The sequence below is a fragment of the Notamacropus eugenii genome, chromosome 4 (assembly GCF_028372415.1).
Source record: "Notamacropus eugenii isolate mMacEug1 chromosome 4, mMacEug1.pri_v2, whole genome shotgun sequence".
NCBI lineage: Eukaryota > Metazoa > Chordata > Mammalia > Diprotodontia > Macropodidae > Notamacropus > Notamacropus eugenii.
The window spans coordinates 463,801,408-463,824,587 of record NC_092875.1 but is presented as its reverse complement, the minus strand read 5'-3'; the positions used below and the strand labels follow the sequence as shown (position 1 = coordinate 463,824,587).

Genomic DNA, 23,180 nt, shown 5'->3' with positions numbered 1-23,180 from the left:
ATTAAAAAGGTGGCGGAAGGATGCTAGGGATGTGAAATATTTCATCCTTTTTCAAACAAGGCCACTATATTCTTAGTTTTGCTTAATTGTTGTACTTTGTTACAACAGGTCTTACAGAGTGGCAGTAATTTGCAAATGTTTGTAAAAACAAAACACAGCAATAAATTTTTTTAAGAAATAAGCCTAGAAAGGTGGGCAGGAGTCAGATGGTGGCAGGTTTTTAACGAACAGTTTGTACTTTATCCTAGAAGCAACAGGAAGTCACTAAAGATTCCTGAGTAGGAGACTGACATGGTCAGAACTGTATTTTAGTAATATCAATATAGCAGCTATCCAGATGATGGCTATGAATGGAGAGATGATACTCCAATTAGGAGGCTATTATAATAATCCAAATCAGAGGTAATGAGGGCTTAGAATAGAGACTATATAAGTAGAAAGAAGGGGGCAGATGGGCAAAGCGACATAAAAGTAGAATTGACAAGACTTGGCAAATGATTAAATATGGGGACGGTGAGGAAAAGGAAAACACCAAGGCTGCAAATGTAAGTGATTAAAAGAATGATGAGACTCTCATCAGAGACAAGGACACTTGGCAGAAGGATGTTTTTTTCAGGAAATATAATGAGTTCTATTTTGGATATGCTGAGTTTGAGACGTCTAAGGGGCATCCAGGCGGAAAAGTCTCACATTCAATTGTTAAAATGGGACTGGCATTCAGGAGAGAGAATAGGGCTAGAGATTTGGGAGCATCTGCATAGAGATGATAATTGAATCTGTTGAAGCTGATAAAATTACCAAGGGAGAGATTACAGAGAGAAGAAAAGACACGGGTCCGTTTAGAAATGCCTTAATAAGCCAGAAGGGAAAGAGGGATGATCCAACAATGGAGGCTAAGAGGGAAACATCAGACTGGTGGGAGGAGAACCAAGAGAGAGCAGCAGTATCACGGAAGCCAAGAAGTCTAGGAAGAAGAGATGATCAGTGTCAGAAGCTAAAGAGTGGTCACACAGAATAAGAACTGAAAAAACACCACTGGATTTAGCAGATAAGAGATAGTTGGTAACTTTGAATAGGGCACTTTTAGTTAAACAATGGAGTCACCAAGTCAGAGTGCAAGGTACCAGGAACCAAGTGGGAAATGAGAAAACATAATAAGGATAGAGTCTCCTAAGAGAAGCTGTGAAGCAGAAAAAAGATATAGAACAAGATGACAGCTTGACAAAAGTATAAACATACATAAACAAGCCAAAGAAGAGTAACTCCACCTGTATATCTGGTTTATTTGTATGGCATAATTTAAATAACCACCTCATTGTAGAAATAATTGGGTGAAACTAGTAAATTTCTTGATTTTATTACCATCTCTTTTAGCCTCTGACAAAGGTAAAATGCTTCTTTAAATGAGTAGCAACAAATATTTAGAACCAAAAGGACTGTATAAATAGGCCCTGAGAAAACAACAGTGGACCACAAGAAGTATAATATGAAACAGTTTTGAAAAGGATGAAGTTAAAATGGCACAAATATTTCAGTCATAACAACCTGATGTGCTCTGTTCTACAAGAGGCTCTAAGAGAGTAAAATGCTGATATCAAACTGCCACTTGTTTCTTTTTTTTTAAAAGACAGAACACTTGGTATAAACAAGGAGCTAATCTCATATTACTACTTGGTTCTGGTTACACTGAGAATAGTTGGTTTAATCTTCTAAGAAAAAATAAAACCCTAAGAGTAAAAAAAAAAAAAACCAAACCTGTTTGTAGAGGTCACAATTAGGCAGCTAGGTGGCTCAGGGAATCCAGAGCGCGAGGCCTGGAGTAAGGAAGACCTGCGTTCAAATCTAGCCTCATATAATTGCTAGCTATGTGACCCTGAGCAAGTCTGATGGGCAAACTTCTGCTTGCCTCAATCCACTGGAGAAGGAAAGTGCAAACTAGTATCATTGCCAAGAAAACCCCATGGACATTACAGGGACACAGGGTCACAAAGAGTAAGATATGACTAAATGACTGAACAACAACAAAATGTCACAGCTCACACATAAGTAACTAACTATATAAGGGTAAGATATAAAATAATTTTAATTTGGGGCTCTTGTTTATTGGGATATATAATTAAACATAAACATAATCATCCACTGGCAGTAAAAGGTTAAGAAAATTATGTTGGGGGGGGAGCCAAGATGGCGGAGTAGAAAGATACACATACACAGGCTCTCCCCACATAGTCCATAAAATACCTGTAAAGAGGGACTCTCAACAAATTTTGGAGAGGCGGAGGTGGAGAACAACAGAGTGGAGGAGATTTCCAGCCCAGGGTGACCTGAGGGGCCCATGGGAAATGTCGATTGTACCAGACGCAGAACAGAGCACAGCCCAGCCTTGGCCATGTGGCATGACTCTGAACAGCCCTGGGGGAGGGAGGGGGGGGGGCGCAGAATCTCTAGTCATGGAATCCCCAGTCATGGAATCCCCAGTCACAGCAGCAGCAGTGGTGGGCATATCCCTTAACCCACAGGCCCCAAAAGTCAGTGACAGGGTTTTTTCAGCTGGCCAGGAAGGGAGAAGGGCCTTTCCATCAGCAGCAGGCAGGTAGCAGCAGTTCCCACACCAGCCAGTACAGCCACCTGCGTCCACTGTTGGATCGTGAAAACCCCTGGGGGCACTGAGGAGCTGAATATTACCTCAGACCTGTGTAGAGGCCCTAAGGGAACTGATCTTTATCTCACACTGAAGGGCAGCCATGCCCATTCATCTTATCTGAAAATCAGCCCCCAGTGCTGACTTGGTAGAACTGGAAGTCAGGTGGCTGTGGAGAGGAAACTGCTAAGATTCTGGGCACAAAAATCTCTCCTGCTTCCAGACCACCGTACACACTTGATTGTGCCACCTTGGAGGAACTGAGATCTTACAGATCTTACTCTTGACAAAAGACCCAGAAGTCAAGTAACTGGTTGGGAAAATGCCCAAAAAAGGGAAAAAAATAAGACTATAGAAGATTACTTTCTTGGTGAATAGATATCTTCTCCCATCCTTTCAGATGAGGAAGAACAAGGCTTACCATCAGGGAAAGACATAAAAGTCAAGGCTTCTGCATCCCAAACATCCAAAATAAATATTCAATGGGCTCAGGACATGGAAGAGCTCAAAAAGGATTTTGAAAATCAAGTAAGAGAGGTGGAAGAAAAATTGGGAAGAGAAATGAGATGCAAGAAAAGCATGAAAAGCAGGTCAACACCTTGCTAAAGGAGACCCAAAAAAATACTGAATAACACCTTTAAAAATAGGCTAATTCAATTTGCAAAAGAGGTTCAAAAAGCCAATGAGGAGAAGAATGCTTTCAAAAGCAGAATTAGCCAAATGGAAAAGGAGGTTCAAAAGCTCACTGAAGAAAATAGTTCTTTAAAAATTAGAATGGAACAGATGGAGGCTAATGACTTTATGAGAAATCACAAAACAAAACCAAAGAATGAAAAAATGGAAGATGATGTGAAATATCTCATTGGAAAAACAACTGACCTGGAAAACAGATCCAGGAGAGACAATTTAAAAATTATGAGACTACCTGAAAGTCAGGATCAAAAAAAGAGCCTAGACATCATCTTTCATGAAATTATTAAGGAAAACTGCCCTGATATTCTAGAACCAGGGGGCAAAATAAATACTGAAAGAATCCACTGATCACCTCCTGAAAGAGAGCCAAAAAGAGAAACTCCTAGGAACATTGTGGCCAAATTCCAGAGTTCCCAGGTCAAGGAGAAAATATTGCAAGCAGCTAGAAAGAAACAATTCCAGTATTGTGGAAATACAATCAGGATAACACAAGATCTAGCATCTTCTACATTAAGGGATCGAAGGGTGTGGAATAGGATATTCCAGAAGTCAAAGGAACTAGGACTAAAACCAAGAATCACCCATCCAGCAAAACTGAGTATAATACTTCAGGGGAAAAAAATGGTCTTTCAATGAAATAGAGGACTTTCAAGCATTCTTGATGAAAAGACCAGAGCTAAAAAGAAAATGTGACTTTCAAACACAAGAATCAAGAGAAGCATGAAAAGGTCAACAGCAAAGAGAAGTCATGAGGGACTTACTAAAGTTGAACTATTTAAATTCCTACATGGAAAGACAATATTAGTAACTCTTCAAACTTTTTTCAGTATCTGGGTAGTTGGTGGGATCACTCTCACACACACACACACACACACACACACACACACACACACAGAGCACAGGGTGAACTGAATAGGATGGGATCATATCTTTAAAAAAATGAAATTAAGCAGTGAGAGAGAAATATATTGGGAGGAAAAAGGGAGAAATGGAATGGGGCAAATTATCTCTCATAAAAGAGGCAAGCAAAAGACTCTTTAGTGGAGGGAAAAAGAGGGGAGGTGAGAGAAAAACATGAAGCTTACTCTCATCACATTCCACTAAAGGAAGGAATAAAATGAATATTCATTTTGGTATGAAAACCTATCTTACAATACAGGAAAGTGGGGGAGAAGGGGATAAGCAGGATGGGGGGGATGATGGAAGGGAGGGCAATGGGAGGAGGGAGCAATTAGAAGTCAACACTCTGGGAGAGGGACAGGGTCAAAAGAAAGAAGAAATGGGGGGCAGGATAGGATGGAGGGAAATATAGTTAGTCTTACACAACATGACTATTATGGAAGTCATTTGCAAAACTTCACAGATATGGCCTATATTGAATTGCTTGCCTTCCCAAAGGGAATGGGTGGGGAGGGAGAGAGGAAGAGAAGTTGAAACTCAAAGTTTTAGGAACAACTGTTGAGTATTGTTCTTGCAATTAAGAAATAAGAAATACGGGTAATGGGGTATAGAAAGTTATCTTGCCCTACAGGACAAAAGAGAAGATGGGGATAAGGGAAGGGAGGGATGTTAGATGGGAGGGCTGATTGGTGATAGGGGTAATTAGAATGCTTGGCATTTTGGGGTGGGGGGAGGGGAGAAATGGGGAGAAAATTTGGAACCCAAAATTAAATGTTGAAAACTTAAATAAATAAATTTATAAAAAAAAAAAGAGAGAGAGAAAATTATGTAGAACAACAGGAAATGGATTTTGGAGCCACTTTTCAAATTACAGAAATAGCAGGCTCCTTATGAATAGTTTAACAAGGTTTAGGAAATATATATTTTCCTGGAGTTTTGCAAATCTACTCAAGAGCCTTAAAACTAAAAAGTGACAAGGAAAAAGAAAACTGTCTCGCTACATCCCAACCTTGCTACTGACCACCTATGTGTTCTTGGGCAAGCCATTTAAACTTTCTGGGCCTCAATTCTGTCATTTATAAAATAAGGGGGAACGTACCTCAAAATATATGAATCTATGACCCACCAAGCTAGATTCTATAGATGACAGCAACTATGAGAGGAAAAATAGTAACTGGGAGACAAAATCAAAGGAAGGAACCAGCAATAAACATATGTCTACAAAATAACAGGACAGGAACACAAAACTGTAAATGTTTTAGGTACTTTCCTCACAACAACTCTGTAACATAGAGATTACAACAGTGGTGTCCCCATTTTACAGATGAAAAAAACAGAGGCTCTGTCCCAAGTCACAGAGTTAGTACACATGAGTTGTATCTCAAGCAGGAATTGAACCCAAGACTGACTTCAAGAAAACCACACTCCAAACTGAGGCCTAGAAGAACTACTTCTGCCACTGAGAGACAAAAGCTCATCTGTGGACAAAAAAAAGTTCTTAGTGACATTCCAAAAGACTACGGTTTTAAATTCTACCTTCAACCCTGAGGTAGATTAATTAATTAATTAGTTAGTTAGACAACAATCAATAAGCATTTGATAAGTGCCAAGTTGTGTACAAAGTTTTGGACATGTTGATTTTAATATGTCTATGAGACATTTCACTATGAGCTATCCAATAAGCAGCTGGAATGTAGGACTGGAAGTCAAGAAAGAAGTCAGGGCTAGACAAAGAGATGCATGAGTCATCAGTGGAGAGAGGATCCCTGACTCCATGGGAACTGAAAGAGTAACATGACCCAGACTAGGCCTTGGCAAACACCCATGGTTAGAGGGCTCAACTGAAATGAAGATCCAGAAACGGAGACAGAGAAGGTCACAAAGGTAGGAGGAGAAGCAGGAGAGAGCGGCATCCTGAAAAACCCGAAGAAAAGAGAACATCAAAGAGAAGAAGGTGATTGAGAGTGTCAGAGGCTGAAGAGTGGTCAAGGAGAACTGAAAAAAGATCATTGGACTGGACAAGAAACCACTGGTAACTCTGGAGAGGACAATTTCAATTTAAGTGCCAGAAGGGACTTCAGAAGCCATCTAATTCAACTCCTTCATTTTACAGATAAAGCCTAAGAAGTTTAAGTGATCTGCCCATGGTCACATGGGGCACAAATATCAGAGGTGTGGTTTGAACCTAACTCCTGAGACCCCCAGAGCCAAGCTCTTTCCACTGTACCACATTTTTGATCTATACTTGCAAGGGGAAACATGGTTGGGAGTTTTCTACAGATTACATTGAATTTCTTGACAACAAACAGTGAGGGAGTAAAAATAAATATGAAATATAATATAGAGTCTCCATAAGCTCAATTCTCACATTAGCAAAGTTAGATAAAACACAAAAATGTTAATTTTGAAGAAGCAGTAGGGAGAGTTGAAACTCAGCACCTTTAGATTTTTGGTTTTGTTTGTTAACTTCTTGGTTTAACTCACAGTCATTTGTTTCCCTGAACTCAATTCTCTCTTTCAACGAAGTATTTTGTTTGGTGAACTTTTGAACCTTCTCCTCCATTTGGCTAATTCTGCTTTTTAAAACCTCCTTCTCCTCGTTGGCTTTTTGGACCTCTTTTTCCAACTGAGTTAGCCTCTTTTTAAAGCTGTTATTTTCCTCAGCATTTTTCTGGTTCTCCTTTAGTATGCTGCTAATTTGTTTTTTAAGGTCTTCTATTGCCTGAGCCTAATTTAAGTTCCCTTTGGAGGCCCTGGAGGAAGGGGCCTTGACTTCCTCTGACAGTGTGCCTTGTTCTTCCTCATCCAAAAGGATGGGGGGAGACACCTGTTCCCCAAGAAAGTAACCTTCTATGGTCTTATTTTTTTCCCTTTTTTGGGCATTTTCCCAACCAGTTACTTGACTTCTGAGTTTCCTCTCCACAACCACCTCCCCTCCAGTTCCACCCAGCCAGCACTTGGGGGCTGATATTCAAATGAGCCACTCCCCAGCCTCAGGGCTTTGGGCAGGGGCAAGGCTGCTATTCAGTGTGAGATTAACATCAGCTGCTCAGGTGAAGGCAGGGTTGCCACATAGGGCTCAGTTCCCTCAGGGGGTTTCTGATGAGACCTTCAACAATGGATGCAGGCTACTGCCTGCTTTGGGAGCCCAGTCTGCTGCTGCCTCTACTGCTGCCACCTGAGGAGGCCTGAGTTTTGGGGACACCCTGCTCCCCTCTCAGCCAGCTGAAAAGACCCTCTCACTGACCTTTGGCGCCTGTGGGTTGAGGGATCTGCGCTGCTGCTGGAGATTCTGTCCCTGAAGCCTGCTAGGATCTGCTCCTCTTGGTGCCACGTGGCCAAGGCAGGGCTGGGCTGTGCTGTGTCCAGTGCATGACAGACCTTACCCATTGGTCTTTCAGATCTCTCTGGGATAGAAAAGTCTTCCACTCCGTTGCTCTGTGGCTTCTGCCTCTAGAATTTGTTGAGAGTTCTTCTTTACAGGTATTTTATGAGCTGCAGGGTAAGAACTAAGCATATGTGCTTCTTTCTACTCCACCATCTTGGCTCCTCCTCCCACCTTTAGATTTTTAAATTTTTAATTGTTCTTCTTTTTGACCCACTTTCAGTTCTAAATATATTCTTTCCCCCTCCTCTACTAAGGGAACCATCCCCTTTGGGTAAGGAATTTTTAAAAAAGGGAAAAAGTAGTTCAGCACAATTAACCAACATTAGTATCTGAAAAGGTTGCATTTTTTTAATGAAACTATACCACCAGATAGCATCTGATCTGTCCCATGCCCATCCACAGTCTTCTCCAAGTTGTAACAAAAAAAAAAAAAAAAAGAGAGAGGTTTGACATTATCCTTTGGGACAAAAGTGCAATGTGTCAAACAGGTTAAAGATGGAGTGAAGGAATCCATAGAGAATAAAATACTTATAGCAGCACTTTTTGTTAGAGCAAAGAACTGAAATTTACAGGGGTATATGTACTTCAGTTGTGGAAGAGTTGAACAAACTGTGGTATATAAATGTAATGGAACATTATTAAGAAATAAGAAATGACAAAAATTAGGGAATCAAAGAAACTTGGAAAGATCTGAGAGAAATGATTCAGAATGAATGAGCAAAACCCAGGGGAACAATTTACAGAATGACCACAATTATGTAAAAGAAAACAAGTCTGAAGGATTTTAGTGGATGACAAAGCATGCCTCCCACTTCTCATCAGAGACATGATAGAGAATGAATGGAGAATGAGATGACATTCATTTTCTGACATGTAGAGGATACCAATTTTTTTTTTTTTTTGCTTGACTATATTTATTACAATGGATAGTTTCTACTGTAGAGAGACAGGAAGGAATAATTAGTGAGTGGCAGAGACACAAAAAAAAAATCAGTAAAATTTTTTTAAATGTACAGAAGAAACCAAGTTTCAGAAGGGTAGACATACAAAACAATTCTGTTATTACCCTGTTAAATGAATACACACTTTTAAAAAACATACTCTATATAACAGTTCACAGTTTCACATACAATTCTTTTGTTCTTTGCATATGGAAAAGTTTATTTTATGATCATTAATTCATAATAAAAGTAAGAAAATTACCTGTGAAATATTTCTAGAAGACATAATTGCTTGATTATAGAATATGCGACCAAAGTGATCTCGATCCGGAAACACTTCTGCTTGTCGAGGTAAGTTTGCACCTCCTGAATCAACTAAAGATAGTAAGAGCATTACAACAATGTATTACAAAGATTATACATTATGACCAAGGGGGATTTATACCAGGAATGTAGGTATGTTTAACATAAGGAAAACTATTAAAACATAGCTGATTATATAAATAATGCAAGCTTTTTTAAAAAAATCATTGTGATTATATCAATAGATGGAGAAAAAGTTTTTGGTCAAGTATAACACTCATTTTTATTAAAAACACTTGAAGGTATTAGTATGAATGGATTTTTCCTTAAATTGATTAAAAGAATATTTATCTAAAACCATCAGCAAGCATTGTTTAATGGGAATAAGCTGGAAGCATTCCCAGTAAGATCAGATGTGAAAGAAGGCTCCTGTCACCCTTATTACTCCATCTTGTACTGGAAATTATACTAATAGAAATAAGAGAAGAAAAAGAAATAGAAAGAATCAAAATAGGAAATGAGGAAATAAAACTCTTTTTGCAGACACTATGATTATACACTTGGACAACGCTAAGGACCCACTAAAAAGTTAGCTGAAACAATAATTTTAGCAAAGCAGCAGGATACAAAGTAAATCCACAGAAATCATCAGCATTCACAAACAAAACCCTACAAGAAGAGACAGTAAAAGATATCCCATTTAAAATAACCTAGACAGTATAAAATACTTGAGAATACACCTGCCAAAACAAACCCAGGGGTTATATAAGCTCTAAAATCTATGGTTCAATGACTCTATTGTACTTTTATTGCCAAACTTTCTACTTTCCTCTCACAGGTGTGAGAAACTTCAAGGTATTGAAGTATGAAAATAACGAGACAACGTATTTTACCTGATTAAATCAGCCTCCTAGAAGATAACTCTGATGCTGAAGCACAGTTATCTGAGACATTTTGTGGAGGTGTTTATTTTTTATCATACACATACACAGGAACTAACCACAGGCTTCTCAAAAGGGATATTTAAATGTCATTCCCTCCAAGCTTTGTAATATTAATCATCAGACTTTAAGGTAGTGAGCAAAAGTCTGTCTGGGAGTTAATGCATGCATTCTACAGGCAAATGAATTCTTTTCAAGAAATAAGATGCCACAGTGATTCAGAACTTGAAAAAAAGTGTATTCAAGAAGGTATCAAGCCTGTGTTTACTGTCATGGAATGTGAGGCAGAAGGATGGTCCCTTAACTGAGTTACCAAAATTTATCAAAACTACAATAACTGCAATCATTTTAAAAAGCTCCTTGCATCTACAAAAGTAATAGATGAGTTCCTCATTTAAGAATTAAGTTTAATACGTAATAATCACCACAATGCAAACAGACTGATCACTAAAGGGTAGACCAACTCTGAGTAACTGGTAAACCAAAGAAGTTGTCTGAAAACAGGTAATGTAATATATACCTTTCTCCTAATGGCAGAAAAGTGAGGGACTTCTAAAACAGAATAGTGTATACAATGTTAGATGTGGTTACTGTAGAAGGTTTTTGCTTAATTTTTTTTTCTTCTCACAAGGAAGAGTTCACCCTTAGAGAGGGGAAGAATTTTTTCCCAGAGAAATGGCTGTCACATAAAGATAAAAGTTTTCAATAAAATATATTTTTAAGAAAGAAAGTTATTTGTAAAAAGTTTACAAGACAGGGAATGAACATTGAGAGATTTAGTACATACAGAATGATTTTTGACACACAAATCGATTTAATACATACTTATTGACTTATTCTAACATGCAGATTTTAAAATATAAGAAACTAGACCATTTACAAAAATAATGAGTTAAAATTTATGTGGAAACAAATAAAATCTGTAGCAGGGAAGGTCTGGAATTTCACGTTTGTTTTTTGACTGGAGACAATGTTTAATAAATGGCTCATTTTGCCATTTCCACTGAGTTAGCTAGGAGGCACGGTTTTTGGCTTTAAATAAGAAAAACCTGAGTTCAAATCTGACCTCAGACACTTATTTGCTGTACGGACACTGGGCAAGTCACTTAACCTTTGCCTCAGTATTCTCAAATGCAAACTGGAGATAAAAGCACTTATCTGCAAGGACTATTGTGACAATCAAATGAGATAATATTTGTAAAGGAATTGGCACATAGCAGGCACGTAATAAATAAATGCAGGTTCTCTTCTCTCTTCCCTTCAACAAATGTTCTAGATCTAGTTTCCTTAAAAAATTTATTACCTGGGGACACAGCCAAGATGGTGGAGAGAAAGACTCACATACACTAGCTCTTCCTCCACAGCCCATAAAATACCTGTTAAGAAAGACTCTCAACAAATTCTAGAGCAGGAGAAGCCTGTGGAGTGGATTTCCAGCCCAAGGTGACCTGGAATTCTGACAGGAAAAAATCTGTCACATGGGACATAGACCAGCCTTGGCAGCAGGGCACCGAGAGGAGGACCAAAAGCAGGCCTCAGGGGCAGAATCCCGGGGGGCAACAGCTGCAGTTCACAGATCCCTCAACCCACAGAAGCAAAAGGAAGCTTCAAAGGTCAGTGAGAGAGCTTTCTCACCTCTGTGACAAGGGAGCAGGGTCCTCCCCAGCCCTGCCCCAGGCAGCAGCAGCAGCTGCAGTGGGCAGAGACAGCTACAGTGGCCAGCCAGGCAGCAGTCAGCATCCATTGTTGGATAAAGCCCTTGTGGAAACTGAGCAGCGGATCTGAATCTCAGCCTCAAGCCTGACCAGAGAGCAAACTCCTCTCCCTTCATTGTTCCATCATGGAGGAACTGAGATCTTACAGGTCCCCAGAATATAACCTACTCTTGACAAAGGACCCAAAAGTCAAGTAACTAGTTGGGAAAATGCTGAGAAAAAGGAAAAAAATAAGACTACGGAAGGTTACTTTCTTGGTGAACAGATATTCTCGTCCATCCTTTTGGATGAGAAACAACAATGTTTACCATGAAGAGAAGACATAAAAGTCAAGGCTTCTGCATTCAAAACCTCCAAAACAAATATGCAATGGTTGCAGGCCATGGAAGAGCTCAAAAAGGATTTTGAAAATCAAGTAAGAGAGGTGGAGGAAAAATTGGGAAGAAAGGAGAGCGATGCAAGAAAATCATGAAAAGTGAGTCAACACCCTGCTAAAGGAGACCCAAAATAATGTTGAAGAAAATAACACTTTTAAAAATAAGCTAACTCAATTGGCAAAAGAGGTCCAGAAAAGCCAATGAGGAGAAGAATGCTTTAAAAAGCAGAATTAGCCAAATGGAAAAGGAGGTTCAAAAGCTCACTGAAGAAAAGAGTTCTTTAAAAATTAGAATGGAACAGATGGAAGCTTTATGAAAAACCAAGAAATTACAAAGCAAAACCAAAAGAATAAAAAAATGGAAGATAATGTGAAATATCTCATTGGAAAAGCAACTGACCTGGAAAATAGATCCAGGAGAGACAATTTAAAAATTATGAGACTACCTGAAAGCCATGATAAAAAAAAAGAAGAGCCTAGACATCATCTTTCATGAAATTATTAAGGAAAACTGCCCTGAGATTCTAGAATCAGAGGGTAAAGTAAATATTGAAAAAAATCTACCAATCACCTCCTGAAAGAAATCCAAAAAGAGAAACTCCTAGGAATACTGTAGTCAAATTCCACAGTTCCCAAGTCAAGGAGAAAATATTGCAAGCAGCCAGAAAAAAATAATTTGAGTATTGTGGAAATACAATCAGGATAACATAAGATCTAGCAGCTTCTTTCTACATTAAGGTATCAACAGGCTTGGAATAGGATATTCCAGAAGTCAAAGAACTAGGATTAAAACCAAGAACCACCTACCCAGCAAAACTGAGTATAATACTTCAGGGGGGGAGAAATGGTCATTCAATGAAATAGAGGACTTTCAAGTATTCTTCATTAAAAGACCAGAGGTGAAAAGAAAATTTGACTTTCAAACACAAGAATCAAGAGAAGCATGAAAAGGTAAACAGGAAAGAGAAATCACAAGGGACTTCCTAAGATTGAATTGTTTAGATTCCTACATGAAAGGATAATATTTGTAACTCCTGAAACTTTTCTCAGTATCTGGGTAGTTGGAGGGATTATACACACATACACAGAGAGACAGAGAGAGACACAGAGAGAGAGAGACAGAGACAGAGACACAGAGCACAGGGTGAGTTGAATAGGAAGGGATCATATCTAAAAAAATAAAATTAAGGGGTGAGAGAGGAATATATTGAGAGAAGAAAGGGAGAAATGGAATGGGGCAAATTTTCTCTTATAGAAGAGGTAAGAAAAAGCTTTTCCAAAGGAGGGGAAAAGGGGAGAGGTGAGAGGAAAAGTGAAGCTTACTCTCATCACATTTGGCTCAAGGAAGGAATAACATGCACACTCAATTTGGTATGAAAATCTATCTTACACTACAAGAAAGTAGGGAGAAGGGGATAAGCAGGGTGGGGGGAATGATGGAAGGGAGGGCAAATGGGAAGAGGGAGCAATTAGAAGTCAACACTCTTGGGGAGGGACAAGGTCAAAAGAGAGAATAGAAGAAATGGGGGGCAGGATAGGATGGAGGGAAATATAGTTAGTCTTACATACCATGACTTATTATGGAAATCATTTGCAAAACTGCACATATATAGCCTATATTGAATTGCTTGCCTTCTCAGAGGGGATGGGTGGGGAGGGAGGAAGGAAGACAAGTTGGAACTCCAAGTTTTAGGAACAAATGTTGAGAATTGTTTTTGCATACTACTGGGAAATAAGAAATACAAGTAATGAGGTATAAAAATTTATCTTGCCCTACAAGACAAAAGAGAAGATGGGGTTAAGGGAAGGGAGAGGTGTTAGAAGGGAGGGCACATTGGTGGAAGGAGCAATCAGAACGCATGGTGTTATGGTGGAGGAGGGGAGAGATGGGGAAAAATTTGGAACTCAAAATTTTGTGGAAATGAATGTTGAAAACTTAAAATAAATTAATTAATAAAAAAAGAGAGAGAGAAACCTGAAGTAGGCAGACCAACCAGCAGGCTACTGCAATAGTCAGAATACACATATTGTTTCAGCCCCTTAAGGGCAAGGAATATTCAGTTCTTATCTTTCTATCCTATGTACCTAGTACAATGCTTTGTTCATAGTGGACTCTTTAAAAAATGTTGAATTAGAGCATTATTGGTGAAAAAAGGGAACCTGAGTCATCCACTGTCAATTATGATTTAGAAAGTTTTTTTATTAGGTGGTTCTGGGAATAAAGCACTGGGCTTAGAATCAGGAAGACTCATCTTCCTAAATTTAAAATCATCTTCAGATGCTTACTAGTTGTGTGACCCTGGGCAAGTCACTTAACCTTGTCTGCCTCAATTTCCTCACCTGGAAAATGAGTTGAAGAAGAAAATGGGACGAGGGCGGAGCCAAGATGGTGGAGTGAGAGCAACGACTCACCTTAGCTCTTAGACAAACTCCTTCAGACACCTCCAAAAAGAGAATCTGACCCAATTTTGGAGGTGCAGAATCCAATAGGAGACAGACTGTGGCAGATTCATAGACCAGAACAGACTGGAAGGTCGATGGGAAGGATCTGTTCCACGCGTATGGAAGAAGCCACATCATACGGCACAGTGCATCCCATTGTGGCCCGAGCAGGAAAGCCCCAGGGCAGCCAGAGGCACCAGCAAGGCAACACTGTCAAAAGGCGGAGTGGCAGCCCAGGGTGGGAGACCAGCAGAGCCAAGTGAGTGACAACTGCTAAGCCCCAGGTATCAACCTGCAGCCATTCCTGAGACTGTCAACCCACAAATTGTGTGTCTGTAAGTCATCTACTTGAACTTCCAGGAGCCAAAATAGCAGAGTGATTGGTAAATGCTCTCTCCCCCTCCCCTTGCTGACCTTGAAAGAACCATAAAATATTTCCCCAGAAAAATCCTGGATCAGTGAGATCAGCAGAGGGGCAAACAGTCTTGTAGCACCTGAGGTTAGGAATATCCCTCTTACTGTAGTGACAGCCCCACCTCAGCAAACCAACTGAGAGGAGATCCAGAGCCCAGGGTGGTGGAACCTCACACCAGGACCCAGGTGTGCCTCAGCGCTCCAGGGGAAACGGGAAGGCAACCAGGATCACTAAGTGCTGAGCTTTCCTTTGCTCTAGCTCAACTGAGGAGAGCTCCGGTGACCAAACTACCCCTCCCCCACACTTAACAAGCTAGCCCCAGGGCTAATCCAGGGAAACAGAATACAAAAAGAAAAAAAGACACCTGCTCTTTGCTTTCTTACACCAGTGAGCTCAGTACCAGGTTCTCCAGCTTCTAACTGAAAGAACCAGAGGCCACAATACACAAAGAGTTATCATCATGAGTAAGAAGAAGCAAAGCAAGAATGAAAAGACCACAGAATCTTTCTATGGGGACAAGGGCCAAAACATGAATACCAAAGAGGTCAGTATTGAGACTGTACTCTCATCTGAATCTTCAGAAGGGACCATGAACTGCTCACAGGAACAAAGAGCTTTCCTGGAACAGCTGAAGAAGGAAATAGAAGAAAAACTAGCCAATGATTCTGAAAGTATGAGAAAAGAATTCTATGAAGAGAACAGTTCTTTAAAAAGGAAAATTGAACAAATGGAAAAGGAAGCACAAAACCTAACTGGGAAAATTGGACAAATGGAAAAAAAGTACAAAAACTAACTGGAGAAAATAATTTCTTAAAAGGAATAACTGGACAGATGAAAAAGAAGATGCAAAAGTTGAATAAAGAAAACAATTTGATAAAAATTATAATTGGACAAGGAGAAACTAATGACTCTATGAGGCATCAAGAATCAGTCAAACAAAATCTAAAGAATGAAAAGATAGTACAAAATGTAAAATATCTAACTGGAAAAACAACTGACCTGGAAAATAGATCCCGGAGAGAAAATTTAAGAATTATTGGCCTACCAGAAAGTCATGATGAAGAAAAGAGTCTGGACAATATCTTCGAAGAAATCATCAAGGAAAACTGCCCAGAAGTGCTATATATAGAGGGCAAAATAGTCATCAAAAGAATCCACCATTCACCTCCCAAAAGGGAGCCCAAACTGAAAACACGAAGAAATATTGTTGTCAAATTCCAGAACTATCAAGTGAAGGAGAAAATACTATAGGCAGCCAGAAAGTAACCATTCAAATATCGAGGAGCTACAGTCAGGATCACACAGGACCTTGCAGTTTCTACATTAAAAGACCAAAGGAAATGGAATATGATATTCCATAAAGCAAAGGAGCTGGGACTACAACCAAGGATCAATTACCCAGCAAAGTTCAGCATAACATTTCAGACAAGGAGATGGACCTTATTCAGTGAAATACGGAATTTCCAGACCTTCCTGACAAAAAGGCCAGAACTCAATAGAAAATTCGATCTTCAAACACAGGTCTCAAGCGAGGCATAAAAAGATAAACAGGGAAAAAGAAAAACTTGTTACTCAATTTGGCCAAACTGTTTACCTCCCTATAATGGAAGATGATATTTGTTAATCTTGAGAATTGTACATCTATTATGAAATATAAAAGGGATATACATAGATAGAGGGAACAGGTATAAAGTAAATGATGTGATGATAAAAATGTGATTCAAGAATGTGAAGGGACTGTAACAGGAGATGTGAAAAGGGGGAAGCAGAAAATGGTAAATTACATCACAGGAAGAAGTACAAAATTGTATTACAGTAGAGGGAAAGAGAGGAGGGAGATGAGCATTGTGTGACAGGTACTCTCGTCTGATTTGGTTTAAGGAGGGAACAATAAACTTAAGTATATAAATCTAACTAGCTCTATAGACAATAAGAGGGGAAGGGGAAAGAAAGGGGAGGGAAGAAGTAGTAAGGGTAAAGGGGAATTTGGGGGGGTGAAAGAAGGTAGGGAAGACTGCAGGAGGTGGTGGTCAAAAGTGAAAACTCTATTGAGGAGGGGAAGGGAGACAGAAGAATTAAAAGCACAAACGATGGGAAAGAGAATGGAGGGAAAGACAGATTGTAATCATAACTGTGAATGTGAACGGAATGAATTCTTCCATAAAACGAAGATGGATAGAAGAATGGATTAAAAGCCATAATCCAACAATATGTTGTTTACAAGGAACATATTTGAAATGGGGATACACATAGGGTAAAGGTAAAAGGTTGGAGCAGAATATATTGTGCTTCAGCTGATGTAAGAAAAGCAGGGGTAGCAATCTTAATCTCAAACAAAGCAAAAGGTGAAACATTTAATCAAAAGAGATAAGTAAGGAAACTATATCCAGCTAAAAGGCACCACAAACAATTAAGCAAGATCATTATTAAACATGTATGTTCCAAGTGGTACAAAGCATCCAAATTCTTAGAGAAGAGGTTGGGGGAGTTGCAGGAAGAAATAGACAGCAAAACTATACTAGTGGGGGACCACAACCTCCCCCTCTCTGAACTTGATAAGTCTAACCTTAAAATAAACAAGAAAGAAGTTAAGGAGGTGAATAAAACTCTGGATAAGGTATATATGATAGCTCTCTGGAGAAAACTGAATGGGGACAGAAAGGAATATACCTTTTTCTCAGCAGTACATTGCACATATAGAAAAATTGACCATGTTCTAGGACATAAAAACCTCACAATCCAGTGCCAAAAGAAAGGGATAGTTAATGCATCCTTCTCAGATCATAATGCAAGAAAAATTATATGTAATAAAAGGCCATGGAAAGATAAACCAAAAATTAACTGGAAACTAAATAATCTAATCCTAATCCTAATTCATAGAAACAATCAACAACTTCATTCAAGAGAATGACAATAATGAGACAACCTACCAAATCTTATGGGATACTTCAAAAGCAGTTCTTAGGGGAAGTTTTATATCTTTGAATGTCTACATAAATAAAATAGAGAAAGAAGAGAACAATGACTTGGGCATAGAGCTGAAAAAGCTAGAAAAAGAACAAATTGAAAATCCCCAAGTAAATACCAAATTAGAAATACTGAAAAGCAAAGGAGAGATTAATAAAATTGAAATTAAGAAAACTATTGAATTAATGAATCAAGAGTTGGTTTTATGAAAAAACTAATAAAATTGATAAACCTTTGGTCAATTTGATTTTTAAAAAGAAAGAAGAAAATCAAATTACCAATATTAAAAATGAAAGGGGTGAACTCACCTCCAATGAGGAGGAAATTAAAATAATAATTAGAAATTACTTTGCCCAACTTTATGTTCATAAATTCGACAATCTAAATGAGATGGATAAGTATTTTAAAAAATATAAATTGCCCAGATTAACAGAACAGGAAGTTGAATACTTAAACAGCCGCATCTCAGAAAAAGAAACTGAACAAGCCATCAGTGAAATCCCTAGGAAAAAATCTCCAGGGCCAGATGGATTTACAAGTGAATTCTATCAAACATTTAAAGAACGGTTAATTCCAATATTATATAGACTATTTGGGAAAATTGGGGAAGGAGTCCTCCCAAATTCTTTTTCTGATACAAATATGGTTTTGATATCCAAACCAGGAAGAGACAAAACAGAGAAAGAAAATTATAGACCAATTTCTCTAATGAATATAGATGCAAAAATTTTAAATAAGATTTTAGCAAAAAGAATACAGCAGCTTATCATGAGAATAATACATTATGATGAGGTAGGATTCATACCAGAAATGCAGGGCTGGTTCAATATTAGGAAAACTATTAGCATTATCAATCATATCAATAACAAAACTAACAAACCACATTATTATCTCAATAGATGCAGAAAAAGCTTTTGACAAAATGCAACATCCACTCCTATTAAAAACACTGGAGAACATAGGAATGAAGGGAACTTTCCATAAAATAATAAGCAGTATCTACCTAAATCCTTCAGCAAGCATTATATGTAACGGAAATAAGTTAGATGTATTTCCAATAAGATCAGAGGTGAAACAAGGATGTCCATTACCAGCACTGTCATTCAATATGGTACTAGAAATGTTAGCTATAGCAATTAGAGAAGATAAAGAAATTGAAAGAATTAGAACAGGCAAAGAAAAAGCTAAGTTATCACTCTTTGCAGATGATATGATGATACACTTAGAGAATCCCAGAGATTCAAGTAAAAAACTACTTGAAATAATAAACAACTTTGATAAAGTTGCAGGATACAAAATAAACCCACACAAATCTTCTGCATTCCTATATATTAGTAATAAAGCCCAACACCAAGAGATAGAAAGAGAAATCTCATTTAAAGCTAGGGTAGACACTATAAAATATTTGGGAGTTTACCTGCCAAAACAAATCCAGGGACTATATGAACACAATTACAAGACATTTTTCACACAAATAAAGTCAGATCAAGTAAGTGGAAAAACATTAGTTGCTCATGGGTAGGCTGAGCCAATATAATAAAAATGACAATTCTACCTAAATTAATTTACTTATTTAGTGCTGCCATACTATACACATACATACATACATAATCAAAACTATCAGATAATTATTTTCTAGAACTGGAAAAAATAATATCAAAATTCATCTGGAATAACAAAAAGTCCAGAATATCAGGGGACTAATGAAAAGAAATGCTAGGGAAGGTGGCCTAGCGCTACCAGATTTCAAACTGTATTATAAAGCAGCAATTATCAAAATCACTTGGTACTAGCTAAGAAACAGAAGGGTAGACAAGTAGAATATGCTAGGTACTCAAGACACAGTAGGCAATGAATATAGCAATCTACTGTTTGATAAACCCAAGGACCCCAGCTTCTGGGAATTTTTGTTCGACAAAAATTGCTGGGAAAATTGGATAACAGTGTGGCAGAAACGAGGCACAGACCAATGCCTGACACAATATACAAGAATGAAATCCAAATGGGTACATGATCTAAGTATAAAGATTGATACCATGGACAAACTGGTGGAGCAAGAAATAGTGCATTTATCAGATTTATGGAGAAGGGAAGAATTTTTGACTAAAGAAGAGATAGAGCATTATGAAGTGCAAGATGGATAATTTTGATTACATTAAACTGAAAAGTTTTTGCACAACCAAACCCAATGCAACCAAAATTTAGAGGAATGCAAAAAACTGGGAAAGAATTTTTGCAGCTAGTGTCTGTGATAAAGGCCTCATTTCTAAAATATATAGAAAACTGAGTCAAATGTACAAAAATCCAAGTCATTCCCCAATTGATAAATGAGGATATGAACAGGTAGTTTTCGGAGGAAGAAATTAAAGATATCTACAGTCATATGAAAAAATGCTCTAAATCAATATTGATTAAAGAGATGCAAATCAAAACAACGGAGGTACCACATCATACCTATCAGATTGGCAAACATGACAGAACAGGAAGACGATAAATGTTGGAGAGGATGTGGAAGAGCTGGAATACCAATTCATTGTTGGTGGAGCTGTGAGCTGATTCAACCATTCTGGAGGGCAATTTGGAACTATGCCCAAAGGGCTACAAAAATATGTATACCCTTTGACCCAGGAATATTGCTTCTAGGACTGTATCTCCAAGAGATCATAAAAATGGGAAAAGGTCCCACATATACAAAAATATTTATAGCAGAATTCTTTGTGGTGGCCAAAAACTGGAAATCAAAGGGATGCCCATTAATTGGGGAAGGGCTGAATAACTTATGGTATATGAATGTAATGGAGTACTATTGTGCTGTAAGAAATGATAAACAAGAAGACTTCAGAAAGGCCTGGAAAGACTGATATGATCTGATGCTGAGTGAAAGGAGCAGAACCAGGAGAACTTTGTGCACAGCAATGACCACAGTGTGCGAGGGTTTTTTCTGGTAGACCTGGAACTTCGTTGTAACGCAAGGACTTAAAAAAATCCCCATTGGTCTTTTAAGGCAAAATGCCTTCTACATCCAGAGAAAGACCTTTGGAATTCAATCAAAGAATGTAAGAGATCATTTTCTTTTGTATTACATTTTGGTTTGTTATATGATTTCTCCCATTCATTTTAATTCTTCTATACAGCATGACCATAGTGAAAATGTATTTAATAGGAATGTATGTGTAGAACCTATATAAAATTGCATGCTGTCTCAGGGAGGGAGTGGGAAGGAGTGGGGAGGGAGAGAGAAAAAAATCGAAATTATATGGTAGTGATTGTAGAACACTGAAAATACATAAAATCAATTTTAAAAAAAAAGGAAATGGCAAGCCACTCCAGTATCTTTACCAAGAAAACCCCAAATGGGGTCATCAAGAGTTGGACACAACCCAAAAGACTGAACAATTCCAATGAAGGTCTGCAGTTTAGAAGCCAGTTAATATGGGCATGAGTCTTCCTGAGAGATGCACCTTTCAACTGCCTGGTCACAAGAAGATAGTGTTAGGCAAGCGGGGATCGATGCTTTGGGATTCTATTTATGAATGACATGACTCAACAACTACTATGTTATTGGATACAAGGTTTTAAATAAGGCACAAATAGTGGATGAGTAAAAATTATAGTAGTAACCAGTTCTCTGCCACAGTCACCACACTCTGCAAGAATTCTAATTGCCTATTTTGTTTTAAGACCAGCAGGTGTGAGTGTGTCCCAGAAAACCAGCGATTTCCCAGGATCCAACAAGAACACTCCTTCAGGCTCATCAATCTTTTCTTATTAGATTAAAAGATCCTTGAGGGCAGGGGACATGTTTTACTTTTCTTGAATTCTACCTCCTCCCAGTATTGTGATGGACAGCCAGCAGATGTTTAATGAGGTAATGATTTTTTTTAAACTAAATTTACCAAAACTTCTTGATATTTACCCCATTACAATCCTGGATAACGGAGATGAGGAAGGAGGCATTTTTGTTGTTCTTGTGCTTAGCTGTGATAACTCAATGCAAAGCCCTTATGGTGTGCTGGCTACATAGCTGTGAACTGCAGGCTAGGATGGACTAGCCACCATCTCTTCTAGCCATCTATGTTTATGAGAAATGTTTTCATAATAAACTTTTTTCATTATCAAGGACAGCAAAGCCCCCACAATCAGACTGTAATACAGTATACTTAAAATGGAGATGAAAAGAGAACTAAAATGGAAAAAGCAGCCAGGACGGTTCAAGTCCATAATGGGAGTAACAAAATTTTGAGGGTGTGAAAGTAACATCAGTTTCCAAAGAATCTGAGGGAGATGAAAATATCAAAAATGTGAAAACCCAAGAAAACTACTGTTCCATATGTCAATTTTGACATGTTTATACAATTTTCATAAGATTAAACTACATGCTTCAAGGCTATCTTTGATGAGAATATTAGAAGGGAAAAATTAGTATACTTTCACAAATAATATTCCACAGCAGACTACATCTTTTTACTATCGAACGATGTCTGAAAGATGTAGAGACAAAATCCTACTATGTTTACTGTTTGTTGCCTATTAAAGAGCATTCAGTTTAGCAGAAAAAACAATTTATTACCCTCAGCTGAAGTTTTTACTTCCAAAGTTCTTTCTAGCATCTTATTGAAAATCAGGATTCAGAAATGGGATCATCATAGAGAAGTGATAGACACAGAATGCAGATTGAGGCACATTTTTCTAGGACGTGGCCAGTTCAGAAATTTGTTTTGTTTGATATATGTTTGTAACTGAGATATCAGTCTTTCTCACTTTCTCAGTGGGGTGGGATGAAGCGGAGTGGGAAGAAAAGCAAAGGAGGTGAGAGGAAGACAGAGCAGATCTTTGGGAAGGAAAAATATAATTTAAGGTTTAAGAAAAAGAATGGGATCATTATGCAAATACCTTCTGATAATGAAATAAATGATGTGATCAAACTAAACATATTATTCAGTCAAGTTTTAGTATTAAAATCTTAGGATGGTCAAGCATTTAGATCAAGGTTTCTTAACCTGGGGTCCATGGCTTGTTTTTTTTTTTAATATTCTGGTAATCATATTTCAATACAATTGGTTTCCTTTGTAAACCTATGTATTTTAAAACAATTTTCTGAGAAGGGATCCAGACAACCCCTGATCTGGATCTTAACATTTTCAATAATCTTAGTAGACTATCAGCAAAAGTCTCATTAGGCCTTTAAGAGCATTAGCAATTAGAGGGTCAATGCCTTCATTCATTCATTCAACAATCACTAAATGACCACCTACTATGTGCAAGGCATCATGCTAGATTTTGCTGGGAATATAAAGAAAAATATGACCCAACTCCCTGCCTTCATGAAGCTTAAAGTCTCAGCGGGGAGATAAGAAATGTACACAAATAACTATAAAATAATATGGAAGTGGAATAAAGGGAGTTATTACTTTTAGTTGAGTGTAGGGGAAGGAAGAAATCAGAGCAGTCTTTGTGG

The 23,180-nt window shown here is 38.1% G+C and overlaps 1 protein-coding gene across 1 annotated transcript in view; it reads right to left on the bottom strand.

The window, feature by feature from the left end:
• Positions 1-23,180, bottom strand: part of MCCC2 (methylcrotonyl-CoA carboxylase subunit 2) — a 105,341-nt gene that overhangs the window by 60,299 nt on the left and 21,862 nt on the right. Inside the window, exon 6 of the mRNA XM_072606302.1 lies at positions 8,826-8,938. Coding sequence (XP_072462403.1) covers positions 8,826-8,938 — 113 coding nt within the window. The remainder of the gene's footprint in view (positions 1-8,825; positions 8,939-23,180) is intronic.